Source organism: Eurypyga helias, unplaced genomic scaffold, assembly GCF_000690775.1.
Source record: "Eurypyga helias isolate BGI_N326 unplaced genomic scaffold, ASM69077v1 scaffold11127, whole genome shotgun sequence".
Taxonomy (NCBI): Eukaryota; Metazoa; Chordata; class Aves; order Eurypygiformes; family Eurypygidae; genus Eurypyga; species Eurypyga helias.
This window is the reverse complement of record NW_010262308.1, coordinates 1-14300: the sequence shown is the minus strand read 5'-3', so window position 1 is coordinate 14300 and position 14300 is coordinate 1. Positions and strand designations below refer to the sequence as shown.

Sequence of the window (14300 nt, the reverse complement as noted above, 5' to 3'; positions counted from 1 at the left end):
GCGGGTGGCGTTTCACCTGTACTACACCACGGGTGACAGCGTTCTGCGTACACCCCTGATTTTTACCAGAAATCCTCCATATAAAGAAGATCCTTAAAAGGGTAAGTAGGTCTCAAAAGTGCAGCTATTTTACAGATTGTACTGGGCTATGCAAAAGATCTACAAGATAACTGTCATCCAGGGTTTAAAAAACAGGTTTTTTTTTTTAAATAGCTACAACAGTCAAGCTTCCCCCAGCACCACAGACATTGTTTCCTGCTTCGAAACAAGTCTCCGAATGCGTAAGCCGAGCTGGCAAAGCATCTCCACTACACTTCCTACCCAGCTGCACAGCAGTTTTAAAAGCCCTTCTCTGAAGTATTAGAATGAAATACAATATGCAGAGTGTTGCCACAGATTCTCATTTCTGAAGGAAGGAGAAAGTACAATGTGATTGACAACATACTATGAAATAGGATATTCAACTTATTATCAAATGTTTTGAAGAAATCAATACCTCCAGCATTCTCATAAGAATATCTCTACCATTTCCATTTTCCTGTTCACTTTTAGACCGGATACAGTCAACCAAATTTAGCAGAAGCTTGCAAGACATTGTCTGGATACTGCTAGGCAAGGACTCATCATCAATGTTCTTGGCAAACAACTGGACAGCAAGGGAGAGATCGTTGAGGGGTAAATGCTGACGGACGTGATGTACCAGGTCTGCCAGCGTACTGTAGGCAAGTGGTCTGTCAGTGAAAACAAGAAATTAAGAAAACACACTGAGGAAAGTTAAAATAATTGATTGTTGAACTTAACCAATAATGACTGCCTGGAGCCATTTTCAAGAGTCTAAATCCAAACTTTCCATTTTTATATGCAAATCCAGAGTGCACACGGCTTTTTCAATTGCACAAGAGAATTATAACCAGCACGATGTAACCACAGCTGCATTAATCTGTCCCACAACACCAATGTTACCTCTCCGATCTTTCATCCCCCAGTGCAAAGCATCCCCAGCACACATTTTCATCTCGTACAGTTAAGATCAAATTAGCACGTTTTAAGTCACACGTTAAGCAGTGCTGATAAGCTGTTTCACAACTAATCACTGATTTCAAAATTAGTTACAGAAACTGCCGAGTTTTAAAAATACCAGGTTTAAGTATCTAGTAGAGCAAATACTTGTAAATCTAACACGTTGTCAATGAGGTACACTCTATACTTAAACAAGAGGAAATAATTCTCCCAGTTCACATTTCCATTTGGTCAGCAAAAGCACCTAAAGCTAGTAGACTACTGAAGACACAGAAAGCAAATATTCTCCCCATTTATTTTTTTCAATTGCAAATGAGTAGGTTTTAAGGTATTTATTGACAAAAGAGTTCAAATATTTTTTCAATTAATTTAGATTATGACTTTAAATCTCATTCCAATTTTACACTGGACATAAGACTTAGGCTGTTTTGTGAAATATTGGGAAGATATTGAGTTGGTTTCACTGTGACCAGTTTTGTTTGTGCTCTGCAATTCAAAAAATTATTTTCCATTTATCCCTTTTTACCCTATGCTGATGATACCCTTCTGTGCCATCAAAGTGCTAAACAACCGCCTCTCTTTACAGCAGCAGAAGCCTTTCCAGTATTAGACTCTAATAAAATTACTTAAAACAAAGATTTAGGCCCTAATACAGACGTTATTGTAAATATTAAGAAAACTTGAAAGAAACCAGCACTGGCAGGCACGCAGCTATTCCACACTTTGTCATACCTCAGTGTCTCTCGGGCAGTGTATCCAGAGCCAATTAGTATAGATTCATCGAATAGCTTGTCCATGCATGGAATAAATTCTGTAATTTAAATAAATAGAGAGAAAGAGAAAAAGATGTACATAATGATTGACAAAGGAAATAATCCAGATGAGATAGTTAAACATTAAACGACTTAAGTAAGGTCAAACCTAAGTCAAAAAGTGTTTTTATTATAAAATTCACTCCTGAAGCTTACAAAAGGCAGTATCATATATGAGGAAAGTTTCAATTAACCTCTGATGACTATGAACTCCAGTGACACCTGCCCCTCGAGTAACAGCACACTGCGAGTCAAAGCCACGGCACTGCTACAACAAAAACAGTTACAGCTGGAAAGAGATCAAATCCTTATTAATAGTTACAACTTTGCAGAAGTTTTTAAATGTAACTCATTGGAGTTACTGGGAAAGACAAGTTTGGGCAACACTTTACAACACAACTCTATTTTGTCTGGCATCTTAACGTATAAGCTCTATCCCAAAATATAAGGAACTGAGTACTAGCTGGAGCTATTTCCAAGATTCTACATGCAACTTGGGATACCACAAAAAAAAGGAAGATTTCAGTAACAAGATCAAGTGACAAAGCAAGACCAAAGAAGCATTTTCTTTTTAGATATAGAAAGCAACCAGCATGTGTAATTAATTAGGTCACTCCATCACAAAGGCAGATGACAGAAATGGCAGGAAGGATTAGTTGCTCCCACCTCCAAATAATGCAACAATATAAAACTCACTAACAAATAAGCAAAAAGTCAAATAAAGAGGAGCATAAAGCAAACTTCATTCTCCACAGATTTCCTAACAATATTAGATAAAAATCCAGCATTTTCTGAATGTATCTGAAACAGACAAGGACTCAGTGAGGTGCACTTAAACGAAAGGGACAGCGCCGTAGTTGGCTTTGCTTGTAAGAGAGCATCACGTTCTGCAAAAATACAGAGGAAGAGAAAAGAAAAGCACTGTTTTTGAGGGAGGCAGAGATCTGGAAGACTTACAGTAGAAAAAGCAACTAAAGAATGGGAATAAAGATCTTAGATGCACAGGCAATCCATTGTTTTATAAGGCAACCACCACAGCAGTCGTGATGTCAGAATAAATTCAGTCATAGCCAACAATTAATACTGTGGGGAAGAAAGCTGAGTCAAGAAGATGATTGTAAAGGAACTGTGTTTGATCATCAAATCACTCTGAAATAAGGAATTAGTCTTAGATGTACTAGACAAATCATGAAAATGAAAGAAAGCAAAGAAAATGTAAACTGAAACAGTAATGAGCTTTTGTGTATTAAACACATTTAACATTAATATTCCTGTGTTGTGCTGTTACTCTTAATGTGAACTAGTAAGAGAAATTAAAGCAAAGCAAGCAATAATTAACTCTTTACACTGGACCAGTGACTGAACTCTGGCACTGGTGTAACTTCATAAAATAAGAATATTTTCCAAGGAAGTTGAACTGCACCAGCAGAATGACCAAAGCCTTATTTTCTGCACATCTCCACATACTTTATATCCCATTTCTCCCCCTCACACTTCTTATTCCTCCTGTGATACCACACTCTCTCTTCTCCCTAATATCTCTAAGCATTTCCTCCTCTACATCCACTTTGGGGGTGCTCAGGGCTGGAGGGACGCGTTAGCAGTGCACTAAACGGGCAGCCAGCTGACCACAAGCAACGTACTGCTAAACTCACACTGCTGTTAATTCCTCCAACGGAGGCACTAACTGGGGTTTTCTCCACTGCCCAAACCCTAAAGTTCACAAATAAAGCAGAACATCATATCCGTAAGACCTTGCTCCTCTGCTGAATTTTCATGAAACCGGACAAGTTAAGAAGTTATTAAGGAGAGGCTGAGAAACATAGAACAATTAAACTAATTTCTTTAGAAAAATAGCAAGAAAAAAATCTTTCCATGTGACCATAATACTAAATTTCAGGAATAGGAAACATGCGAGGTTTTTTTTGGTGAGCTACCCACACCTGTAGGACATCACACTACCCCATAGTTGTTTTTCACAGAAAGAAAAGAAAGGAGACCACACAGTAAAGATGAAAAGATAGAAGTTAATATTTTACAAAGCACACTCATCTCCAATTTGGCAATGCTGCCACGACAGAACGCATCCACCAAACCTAGTAAACCCATGCAGACCAAAAATAGCTCTCCTCTGCTAGAGGCAAATGGTGTGAGCCCAGTCAAACATGGTATCAGGTTTTGTCAGAACTACTTCTCCTCAGGTTCACAAATTAGTATTTTAAAGTACCCACACAACTGTAGGAACAGTTACAGACCAACACAAATGTTTAGGATGAAACGGTAATTACTTGGAACAACAGATATTTGGAAATCTAGGAAAGCCCTTTGTTCAGTATGCCATCTTATTCAGATGATTTTTTTTTTTTAAAGAAAAAGGACGCAAACCAAGAATCACGCCCACTCCCAAAATAATTACGAGTATGTAACAGCCCAAAACATACTAAGCAATATGGCTCTTAAATACACAGCAACAGTTAAAATCTTTTTATAGATACACGTTAGAAGTACTACATACGGCTCCTCAAGTCTGTGGTCAAGATGTGCTTAGCAGCAATCAGCAGCTCCTTCCGGAGGTGTGCCGTTTCAGCTGGACAATTGGAGAGCAACTGCAACATTCCTTTTACCATTTGCTGAGAATATTTAGCCACTAATTCCTACAATAAAAAACCAACGCGAATACAGTTATTATGACAGACTATTTTAAAGCTTTGCTTTACATCTGCAAAACAGCATTCAATACAAATTCACTTGTTTCTCTAGGAAGTCTACTTGGAAAAATAAAATGCCTGGAGCGGAGGAACGGCACATTTTTACTTTGCATTCCCAGGAGAATGCTTCTGAAAGGCCAACCAAGCATAGCCCAATCTCCAGATTTGCTACACACACTCCTCTCTCCAACCCGATGCACGGCAGTCACGCTGGTCACCCGCCTACCGTAAGGGAACTAGAGACCGGTAAGTTCTGCCAGAGTAACAAAATGCAACCTACCTGGTAAATTCTTATGATGTAAGCCAAAAAAGACAACGTTTTAATTTGAGCAGCGATAAAATCAGCATACAATTCCTTGTTATAAAGTTTGTGTTGTCTGAAATGAAATTGAACAGTGGTTACGATTTTGTTCCTCCTCTTTAATACCTTTGCTCAGAAAATTCACAGCAGTGTCAAATTACATCATCTTGTAGCGAGGTTCTTGCTTCATAAGGCAATAAAGTCATTGTGGGAGAGCACGTTTTCAACAAGCCATTCAAATTTCCAGCGACTTATGCTCTAAGCAGAAACGCACAGCCCTGAGACAACTGTGTAATTCTCAACTTGCTGCAGAAAGCCAAGACATTAGCACTAAACATTTGGCTCCGTTCCCCTAACTGGGGCAGTTTTTTTCTCCAAACAATATTCCTCCCACAGACTGGTCTGTCTCCCTCAAGCATCAACCACTTCCATCAGATCATTTGGGTAGAAATGGAGAGACAGATCTTGCTCCTGCTGCCCTGCGACATCACAAGGCTTCACCTAAGGGATGCCTTGTAAGAGCAAAGATGCACAGCAAGCATTTAACAACAGCAAGTGTCCTAGATAACACGGTCTCCATCCCCTATTATCTGTAGCCATATGGATCTCCGTCAGAAATTCCATTTAAAAAATGCATTATCAAATAATCAATTTGGATCTACTGCATAACTATGGATTTTATCAGTGACAGATAATGGAAATACTGAGATTTGCCAATTACTTCACCTACAAAACTTGGACAATTTTAAGTCAAATAATCATTGCTACTTTTGGAGATTAAAAGCAGTAAGACTAGAACAAAAAAAAAATTTAAAAATCACAGAATATAAAACAAAAATACTTGGGGCAATACTGAATGCAGCTTTAAGCTGAAAGGGAAAATTATCCCAAACGTCATCAAAATACTATGAGAATGCTCTTACCTTGCTTGCACAGAAACCTGGATTATAATAGTGTTCATAATCAAGGGCACAAATTCAGCTACTACATTATGAATGTTCAGTTTGTAGAGCTTAAAAAGAAATTAAGTATTATTAGAGAAATGTACAAGTCATGCTCACAGTCAATTTATCTGACAGCTAATCAGAAAAAATGAAGAAATCTCAGCAGCTTCTTTTTAGACTATATTTTCATCTCAAAAATGCATTAAATTCACGTTTACTAATATGTTACCCAGCAGAAGTTACACAAGCCATCGAGTAATAAAGATTTACATGCAAAATACTGGAGTACACTAACCTGATACATAAGAACAACAATAATAGGTAGCTCAGCCAAGACCTTGAGAGATAAAGATCCTCTGGGAATTATAGAATGCTGAAAAAAAGCATACATGTTTTACAAACAGTTTAATTATTAATTCAAAAAAGTATTTGAAATACATTTTTAAAGAAACTGCTCACCTTAATAGCACTACATTTAGTGATAATAACACTTTAAAAGCACAAAACCATTTGGTATTGTATTAAATAAAACCCGTGAAAAGTAAATCAGGTTCTGCAAATAAGTCTTGGTAAGAGAAACAAGCAAAATGAAAGCTTATTACCTCTGCCTGCCCTTGTGAGTTGGGGTACTGTGAGAGAGTCTCACCGTTACAGAGCAGCTAGAATACTCACTGTTCTCGTTTCACTATCTTCTCGCTCAGGGTTTACTTTCACCACAATTGTTGTAATCATGCCAACCATTTCAGGAGTAGGAACAGTGTTCTCTGGAATCACCTGAGGATTCTCAAAATACCGATTCTGCAAGTAAAGAGAAGAAGGAAAATATAACAGTAATAGTCCAAAGGCCATTTATCTCATTAGAATTCCCCTCCATATAATTTTTTCCTCACAACTTACTGCAGAGTCTTTTCTGCTCTGCACATGACATTTACACCGCAGCACCTACCAGAAGTACACACGTACCCTGCAATCTTCCACTCCCTCTACAGCAAGGGGCAGAAAAGCACCTCCAACCGAGGTGGTTCTTTTGCTAAAGAACAACATCCAGACATCCTGTATCAGCGAGGAAGAGCAGGCAATGGCCCCAACAGAGAACTCTACCTGCTGGAATGTACATCACGTTACCCTTCCCTCAAAAATCCCATTTGGCTACACAGGCACCACTTCAGCCAACTGACCGCTGCTTTATTATGCAAGTTTACTCAGTTCTCTCATACTAGTAATATTGTGCCAAAAACAGGAGGTTTTCTAATTCAAAATCTGAATGTCTCCATTTTTAGATGTATTTCTGTTAAATATTTTTGTTAAAACTGTATTTACTTTGAATCACTGGATACAAAAAAGTAATTAATATAGAGATAAAAGAAATAAAAACTACTTTTCTTATTATAAAAAGGGCAATTTAAGAAATAAAAATCTTACCACTACTTTTGGAAGTTCCTTGTAAATCTGTTTCACAAAGTCCAAAAAATGATGGATCTAGGGAGAAAAATGTCTGTTTACCATAAAAAAAAGTACCTACTTTTAGATTCTCTGTATTAATAGCACAATCACATAAAATCTTTAGTCACCACCAGAGCATATTTTTCATGATGCTTACGAAGACAATGAAAGCATTCCCCTATTTCCTTCTGTTCTGCCAACAGTAATTTGAACTGCTCTTGGAAAGGATCCCATTCACCTGTCATTTCAACATATTTCCAATACACTATTCTTAGAAATAATTACTATAAACCAACCAAGCCTTCCCAGAAGAAATATCAAGGAAGAAAAGCAACAGAGTAAAAATGGAAACTTTCAAATACTCCTTCGTGAGTCACAGGAGAGAATAAAGGGGCAAGGTACGGGGGAAGACAGGCATAATATTCCTTTCCCATGGTTTTCCCTTCACAACCTAAAAAGGCACCAATTCTCCTCCCTTCTGTGAGAATTTTATTCCTTAGTCTGACTATATTGCCCATAAACACTTAATGCAAAAACCATTAGGCTTTAACAGTGGGGGTTTTTCCCCCCACCGGAGGTGCTAGCACCATGCAATCCTCTTAAAAATTACTTAAAGGTAAAAAAAAAAAAAGTTAAATATATGGTTACCACAAGGGTCAGCCAACATAAAGGGACAGCAGGAAAAAACAAACCCACCCATCTGAACAAAATAACAATGCTGAAGAGCATGGCATAAGTTCCACGTGACAAGATTCATAACCTACTTCTTGAGTGATGGCTGGTCGGAACTGTTTGTGCAATTCAATAATTATCCGTAAGCAAATCAGGACGTTTTCTTCATTCTCCGTCTGAAAAGAGAGACCCCTTAGTGAGCGTACTGCTGCATTCTACAGTCACTCTCTAACTACTTCAAAACCCTATAAAATTATACTCAGCAGCCTACAAGTGCCACATTAACATGAATTTGCATGAGCAAGATGCCTTTCCTTTGATGTAATTCTAATTCCCAGCCTTAGAGCACGGCTAAAATGAAATTCACACCTCCTGGAAGAAAAACCAGGAGTTTCCACCAATTTTCTGTGGGCTTCAAACAACAGTGTTTTCCATGCCAAGTAAGAAACATAACATCTAGAATAAGGTTTCTGCATTTACATAAGCCAGAGAAGTGCTCATGAATGAAATCCTGGCTAGCATGAGAACATCTCCTTGCATTTGCAAAATCCAAGTCTTAAGGGCAGCAGAGAACATGCAGAAAACCTGCAGACAGTGAGATATCACACTGGTGAAGCCGATACAGAACACCCTTCCATTCTTGCTCCAGAAGCACAGATAGTCACAATCCTAACCCCAGCAATTTCTGGAGATGAAGAAGTAAGAGGAAAATGTTTCTGAAAATCTGAAAATGTTTTAAGAAAAAAAGCTATACCTCTAGAAATCTAAACATCACTGAGAGGATATTTTTGGTATGAAGACGAAGATGTTCATTTGTTGGTATCCTGTGAATTATTTCAAGCACGAGCTTTCGGAGTTGCTGTAAAAAAAAAAAAAAAAAGGAAAAGAATAAAGATAGGTTAGGACTTCTTAAAAGCCCACAAAAAACAACACTTGGTTGCAACATCTTTTCAGCTTAATGCTTCTGCATGCTTAAAAAGGAAAAAAAAGGTGTTTTACTCCTGGTACACATACACTTATATCCAAACACAAAACGCTTCCTAGTACCACGAATGCGAGCAAGGCAAGTTCAACAAGTCTACAGGTGGAAAACGCGAGCTGTCAGACTTCTTTAAGTAACTCGATTTTAAGTGTTTAATGGCATAGATTCAACTTTTGCCTTTCATTCCACAGGCAAGTCAGCAATTTGAGACATCTCTTATTTCGGTCAGAAGGTCAATTCTGCTGCACTTTTTCACAAAGCCCAGATTTGCAAAATCTGTAACTAACTTACCTGGTCACTTAAAATACCCAACATGACTTTAAATTTCAGTCCAAATGACAGATCTGTTTTTAACAAGAAGGTCTATACGCAATTCAGTTCATTAGGTTAATCAAGTACTTCACTGACCAAGTAGGCTGGTGCAAAAAGGTAAGAGCAGAGCTTACCTGTGCTGGCTTCTCCTGCAGAAACTGAACTTCTCCATCCTGCAGAAAGGTCAGAAACCTAGGGATGATGTGTTCCAGGAACGTAGAATATTGAGGGGACGATGTCACATTCTAATTAAGAACAATTAAAAAAAAAAAAATGGGGAGACAGATATAACAGACTGTCTATAGACAGATATAAAAGACTATACACAGATGATAGTACGTTACGTTCAAAGCCACTAGTAAACATTTTCAGGGATTTTTAATAGATTCAGTGATTATGCATCTGCTGAGACACTACAGAGCTCTATCAGTGAAGCAAACAAAAGTGAATATAAAATCATCTCTTTCCTCCAATCCCAATGGACTGCAATGGGGTTTTTTTTCTATTTTTAACACTGTCACCTCACACAGAAAATAAAGTTGGCTTACATACAGCTATTTTACATGGGAAAAACAAAACCGAAGACTGTACATGTCCTTGAAGAAGACTGACAAGCACACTCATACATATTTCACTGCTCTAGTATTCCCAAGACTTTTCAGCCACTGTTAAACTGACATTTTAGTTATTTCTGCAAATACATGTACATGCATACATCACCCAAACTGAGCATTACTTTCCACTGTGAAAACAAACTTGCACTACTGTTCACTTTTGAAGTCAGAATAAATATCAGATGAGCAAGCTTTCTCTATCTGCAACTACTGCATCTGCCTTAAAAAAAACCTAACTTGGCCACTGTGAGGTTTATGTGGACACTCAGCTTGGTTTACAAACATGCTGTTAGGCAACTCTCTGAAGCCTCTGTGATACAGCAGCACACTGGTCTGTTGATAAAGGCACAGATGAGAATGCACAATTCTACTGAAAAATCTACACAGGTATTTCAGGGGTTTATTCATATTATTTCTTCAATAACAGAGAAGTTCTATAATGCTACCTCCTTTTATAGATTTCCACTACTACTCTCTATTTTGCAGTAAGATTTCACAGCACACAACCATAAATCACGGTACACTAAGCACACAAAAGTTTTTTTAATCTCAAGGGCTTTCAAGAAAGCAGACAGGTATCATAAGGGCACAGAAAGTATGTTAAATGCATGTGCTGGTTTTGGCTGGCACAGAGTTAATTTTATTCACAGTATCTAGTATGGACTAAGCTTTGGATTTGTGCTGAAAAGAACGTTGATAATACAGGGATCAAGGCCTCCGCAGCTCCTCACCCCACCCCACCCACGAGGAGGCTGGGGGGCACAAGAAGTTGGGAGGGGACACAGCTGGGACAGCTGACCCCAACTGACCAAAGGGATATTCCACACCGTATGGCATCATGCTCAGTGTATAAAGCTGGGGCAAGAAGAGGGAAAGGGAGAGATGTTTGGAGTGATGGCACTTATCTTCCCAAGTCACTGTTACGGGTGATGGAGCCCGGCTTTCCTGGGGATGGCTGAACACCTGCCTGCCCATGGGGAGTGGGGAATTAATTCCTTAGTTTCTTTGCTTGTATGCATAGCTTTTGCTTTACCAATTAAACTGCCTGTAACTCAACCCAAGAGTTTTCTCATTTGTGCCCTTCTGATTCTGTCCCACATCCCACTGGGGGAGTGAGTGAGCTGCTGTGGTGCTTAGATGTCAGCTGGGGTTCAGACAGGACAGTGCAAGACAGGATATTATCAACAGCAGGTTAGCCCACATCGTCACCTCAAAAGTCTCCTAAAGCAAGTCTGTCTGTTTCTTCTCTTCCTCCACCTGGCCTATAGCCTTTCCAATTTTGGAAGACTCTCAGCCTCCCCAGCTTTATGGTCCATGAGAATGGTCCTTGGAAGGACCATTGAAGGAAGAAAGGAAGGAAAGTTTCCAATGAGAAATGAAACATGTATTGCTGCATTCTTGGAAAGCAGCTCATAAATCCATTCACGGAAAAGTGTACCTTCACAAACCCAGCCTAAACTTCTGAAAACACCTTCCCAACATCTCTGCTAAGAGCAGAAAACTAGCAGCCCTCTTGGTATCTATGAACCGCTGCTCTGAACCACACAAGAAACTAAAGCCCCCAACTACTCTGACCAAGTTCAGAATTACACTCCTGGCACCAAACAACAGCAGCAATGGAGGTTGATTCTGGAAGCTTTTTCTCATCCAAAACAGAGACCAAAAAGACAGCAAATACACTCCTCTCACATTTTGAAAGCCAGAATCTCCGTTAAAAAAAAGGAAAAGGAAAAAATTCCCCCTCAAACAAATAATTTCTGAGAGACAAGATTCAAAACCATCAAACTTTTCCACCCAGAAATTGGTTTAGAAGAACAATATTCTCTGCCCTAACAGCTGGCACCATCAAGCAGATAAACATGGTGAAGCACCTCAGTTTTAAACCTCACTTGGAGAAGTCCTCCACAGTGATCGTGTTCAGTTGAACCCATAACTAGAGAGAGATCCAGATCAATAATGCAGCCAACAGAATTTGAATGCTGCAATTTTCAACAGCTAATTAGTTACCCAAAAAAAAAGTGAAATTTACAGCTATTGGAAGCTGAAGTACGCAACAAAGAAGAGTTAATAAAGAGACTATGGAAACAGAAGATGAAAAGAAACCATCTAGCACAACACACAATACTGTCCACAACCTCCAACGGAAAAATGAAACTGAAACTGTATTAGCAGTTCCTGTTGATCCCTCAAATATTTCCCAACAAATAGATCTGTACTTCAGCGTAAGTCAATTCACCACCTCTTTAGGGGGATCACGCTACAGAACCCAGCGAGTTCCAAGGGAAGAAAGCTACTCCATCTTGAACGTTAGGAAAGCAAATATTGAACAAGTTCTTCCCTACTGAAGATGAGAGTGAAGAGAATTAGCTAAGACTTCAGATTTTAAACAGATTGCTGGACTAAGCTGTTAAAACTAGTCTTTCACTCAGGTAACAAATAGAGCTGGGTTGCATCTTTGAAACAAACAGATAGAAAAGCTCCACAAGGATATTTTTAGGTAGTGACTTATGGGCAGTATGAAGTTCTGCTCACCTGTGTGCATACAGATGCAGAACTGTCACAGACATCTACTTAGTTGCTTACACACACTAAGTGAAAATTAGGCCTTTTAACTTTTTCTTATAATAGTTGTACTAGCTCTAAATTCATTCCACTACGTTAACCTGAATTAAACAAAAAAATTCACTAGACAGCAAATTCCACCAGTAACTCAGAAACAACTAAAACTGGCTCACCCTTGCACATCCAGCACCTGCTAGATATAACTTTGCAAAAAGCTTACATAAAATATCCAAAGACATTAAACACGACTAGAATGCGTATTTGTTTCTCTCTCAGGGACTAAGTGAGATTACTTCAAATAAAGCAGGTAAGGACACAATGTGTTACAGCTGTAGCACTTTTTTTTAATCACAAAATGACTAAAAAACGAAATACAGAGAGAATTACAGTGATTCTAAAATCTTGAAGTTAAATAACAAGTTCTCTATAATTTGAGAACAGACACATAATAATTAAGTATTCAGCTAAACTATAATTTCTGCTACTGCGTTTGGCTTAACCTGGGTCTCACTTTTTTCTGATGTTCATCTAAACGTAATGGTCCATCACTACACAAAAGGTGTCACTGGAGCCATCCCCTCTCCTGATGTCAGATTCTGCATCCGAGAACTCCCCCCTCGATTCTTATAATACAGAACTACTCAGAGGAATCAGAGGGGCCTCTGTCTCATGAGGACACAATACACATTAGAACTAAATAAAAGAAAGTTCCAAATACAGAGATTTCATATGATTCAACAGAATGGAAGAAAACTCTATTACTTCACCTTTATTTAATGCTTACTGAATAAAGACTAGATAATGAACGAGCCCCCTAAGTCCAAATGTTGTAATTCTTCAACAGCCAATTCCTAAATACAAACCTAAAGTCAATTACTTATAACAATATAAATCATAAATCACAATATATTAATATTTTAGTGACATAACATCAGAAATCAAACTGATACATGTCAAGGCCATGGAAGACTGCCATTCTGGAAGGTTGGGGTTTTTGGTAGGGTTTTGTTGCCTTATTGTTTGGTTGTGGGGGTTTTTTTATTTACCTCAAAATTCTCACTGACTTCTTGCATCATTTTCAGTTTGGTTTCATCAGCTGAAAATGGAAATTAAAGCAAAAAAAATTAAATGCAAAACTACATTATGAAGGAAAACACCACGCTGGCTGACCAAAGAAGCAATCAGATCTTATCAGTTTAGCTATCACTGCCCAATTATGAGGCACACAATTCTCACACACAGCCCTGTCACACACGCACGCAGCTCGCTCACTTTGGCTCATGCAATTGTTACTCATCACTTTGCTTCTTCAAAAACCAAAACTCAAACAAAATTCAAAGTGAATTCAGCAGACCTTTATCAACTCTCTACACTGGGTTGAAGTGTCTACAAAACAACTACTGAAGAACTATCATTTTTGGTATTTAAAAAAAAAGTATCTTACGTGTATTGACATCTGTCAGAGCAGCCACAAACTGAAGGTATTTCTTCATCAAAGTGGTTTGGTCCACCACCGTAGGCCCTTGTGCTGAAACGAATGCCATCTTGGAGAAGGATCAGCTTTCAGTACATAAACTCAAGACCAACACACCTACAAAAAAGAAAGATTTGTTCATAGCTATGGCTGGTTACCAGCTGCTATCACATCACCTACATCCATTCCGCTGACGGCATGCACAGGCCGTGCCTCTTCCAAACCCCACCCCTCTCGTTCCGTTCGGCTTACGGATCCAACGGCTGCCGTGTCCAGCACTCGCACCCCAAGAACACGGGCAGCGGGCTCCGCACAGCGTAACGCTCACCCTTTGCTTCTGCGAGGAGCAGCAGGCTCAGGGATGCTCCGGCACCAGCTACCCTGCCCAGCACAGCTGCCCCCGGGCGCCCCCGGCAGCACCCACTCCCGGAGGGGCAGGAGGTGTCCCGTGCCACG

The 14300-nt window shown here is 39.1% G+C and overlaps 1 protein-coding gene across 1 annotated transcript in view; it reads right to left on the bottom strand.

Moving 5' to 3' along the window:
• The window catches only part of TRRAP (transformation/transcription domain-associated protein), a gene marked incomplete at its 3' end in the record, with an annotated part of 61847 nt that extends 47933 nt beyond the window's left edge, over positions 1 to 13914 (bottom strand). The window contains exons 1-13 of the mRNA XM_010155673.1: positions 13815 to 13914; positions 13417 to 13466; positions 9329 to 9439; positions 8655 to 8759; positions 7993 to 8076; positions 7208 to 7264; positions 6458 to 6583; positions 6081 to 6158; positions 5765 to 5853; positions 4821 to 4917; positions 4348 to 4486; positions 1753 to 1831; positions 497 to 731 (exon numbers count right to left, since the gene is read on the bottom strand). Of these exons, the coding sequence (XP_010153975.1) occupies positions 497 to 731; positions 1753 to 1831; positions 4348 to 4486; positions 4821 to 4917; positions 5765 to 5853; positions 6081 to 6158; positions 6458 to 6583; positions 7208 to 7264; positions 7993 to 8076; positions 8655 to 8759; positions 9329 to 9439; positions 13417 to 13466; positions 13815 to 13914 (1350 nt within the window). The remainder of the gene's footprint in view (positions 1 to 496; positions 732 to 1752; positions 1832 to 4347; positions 4487 to 4820; positions 4918 to 5764; positions 5854 to 6080; positions 6159 to 6457; positions 6584 to 7207; positions 7265 to 7992; positions 8077 to 8654; positions 8760 to 9328; positions 9440 to 13416; positions 13467 to 13814) is intronic.
• Between the last annotated feature and the right edge of the window lie 386 nt (positions 13915 to 14300).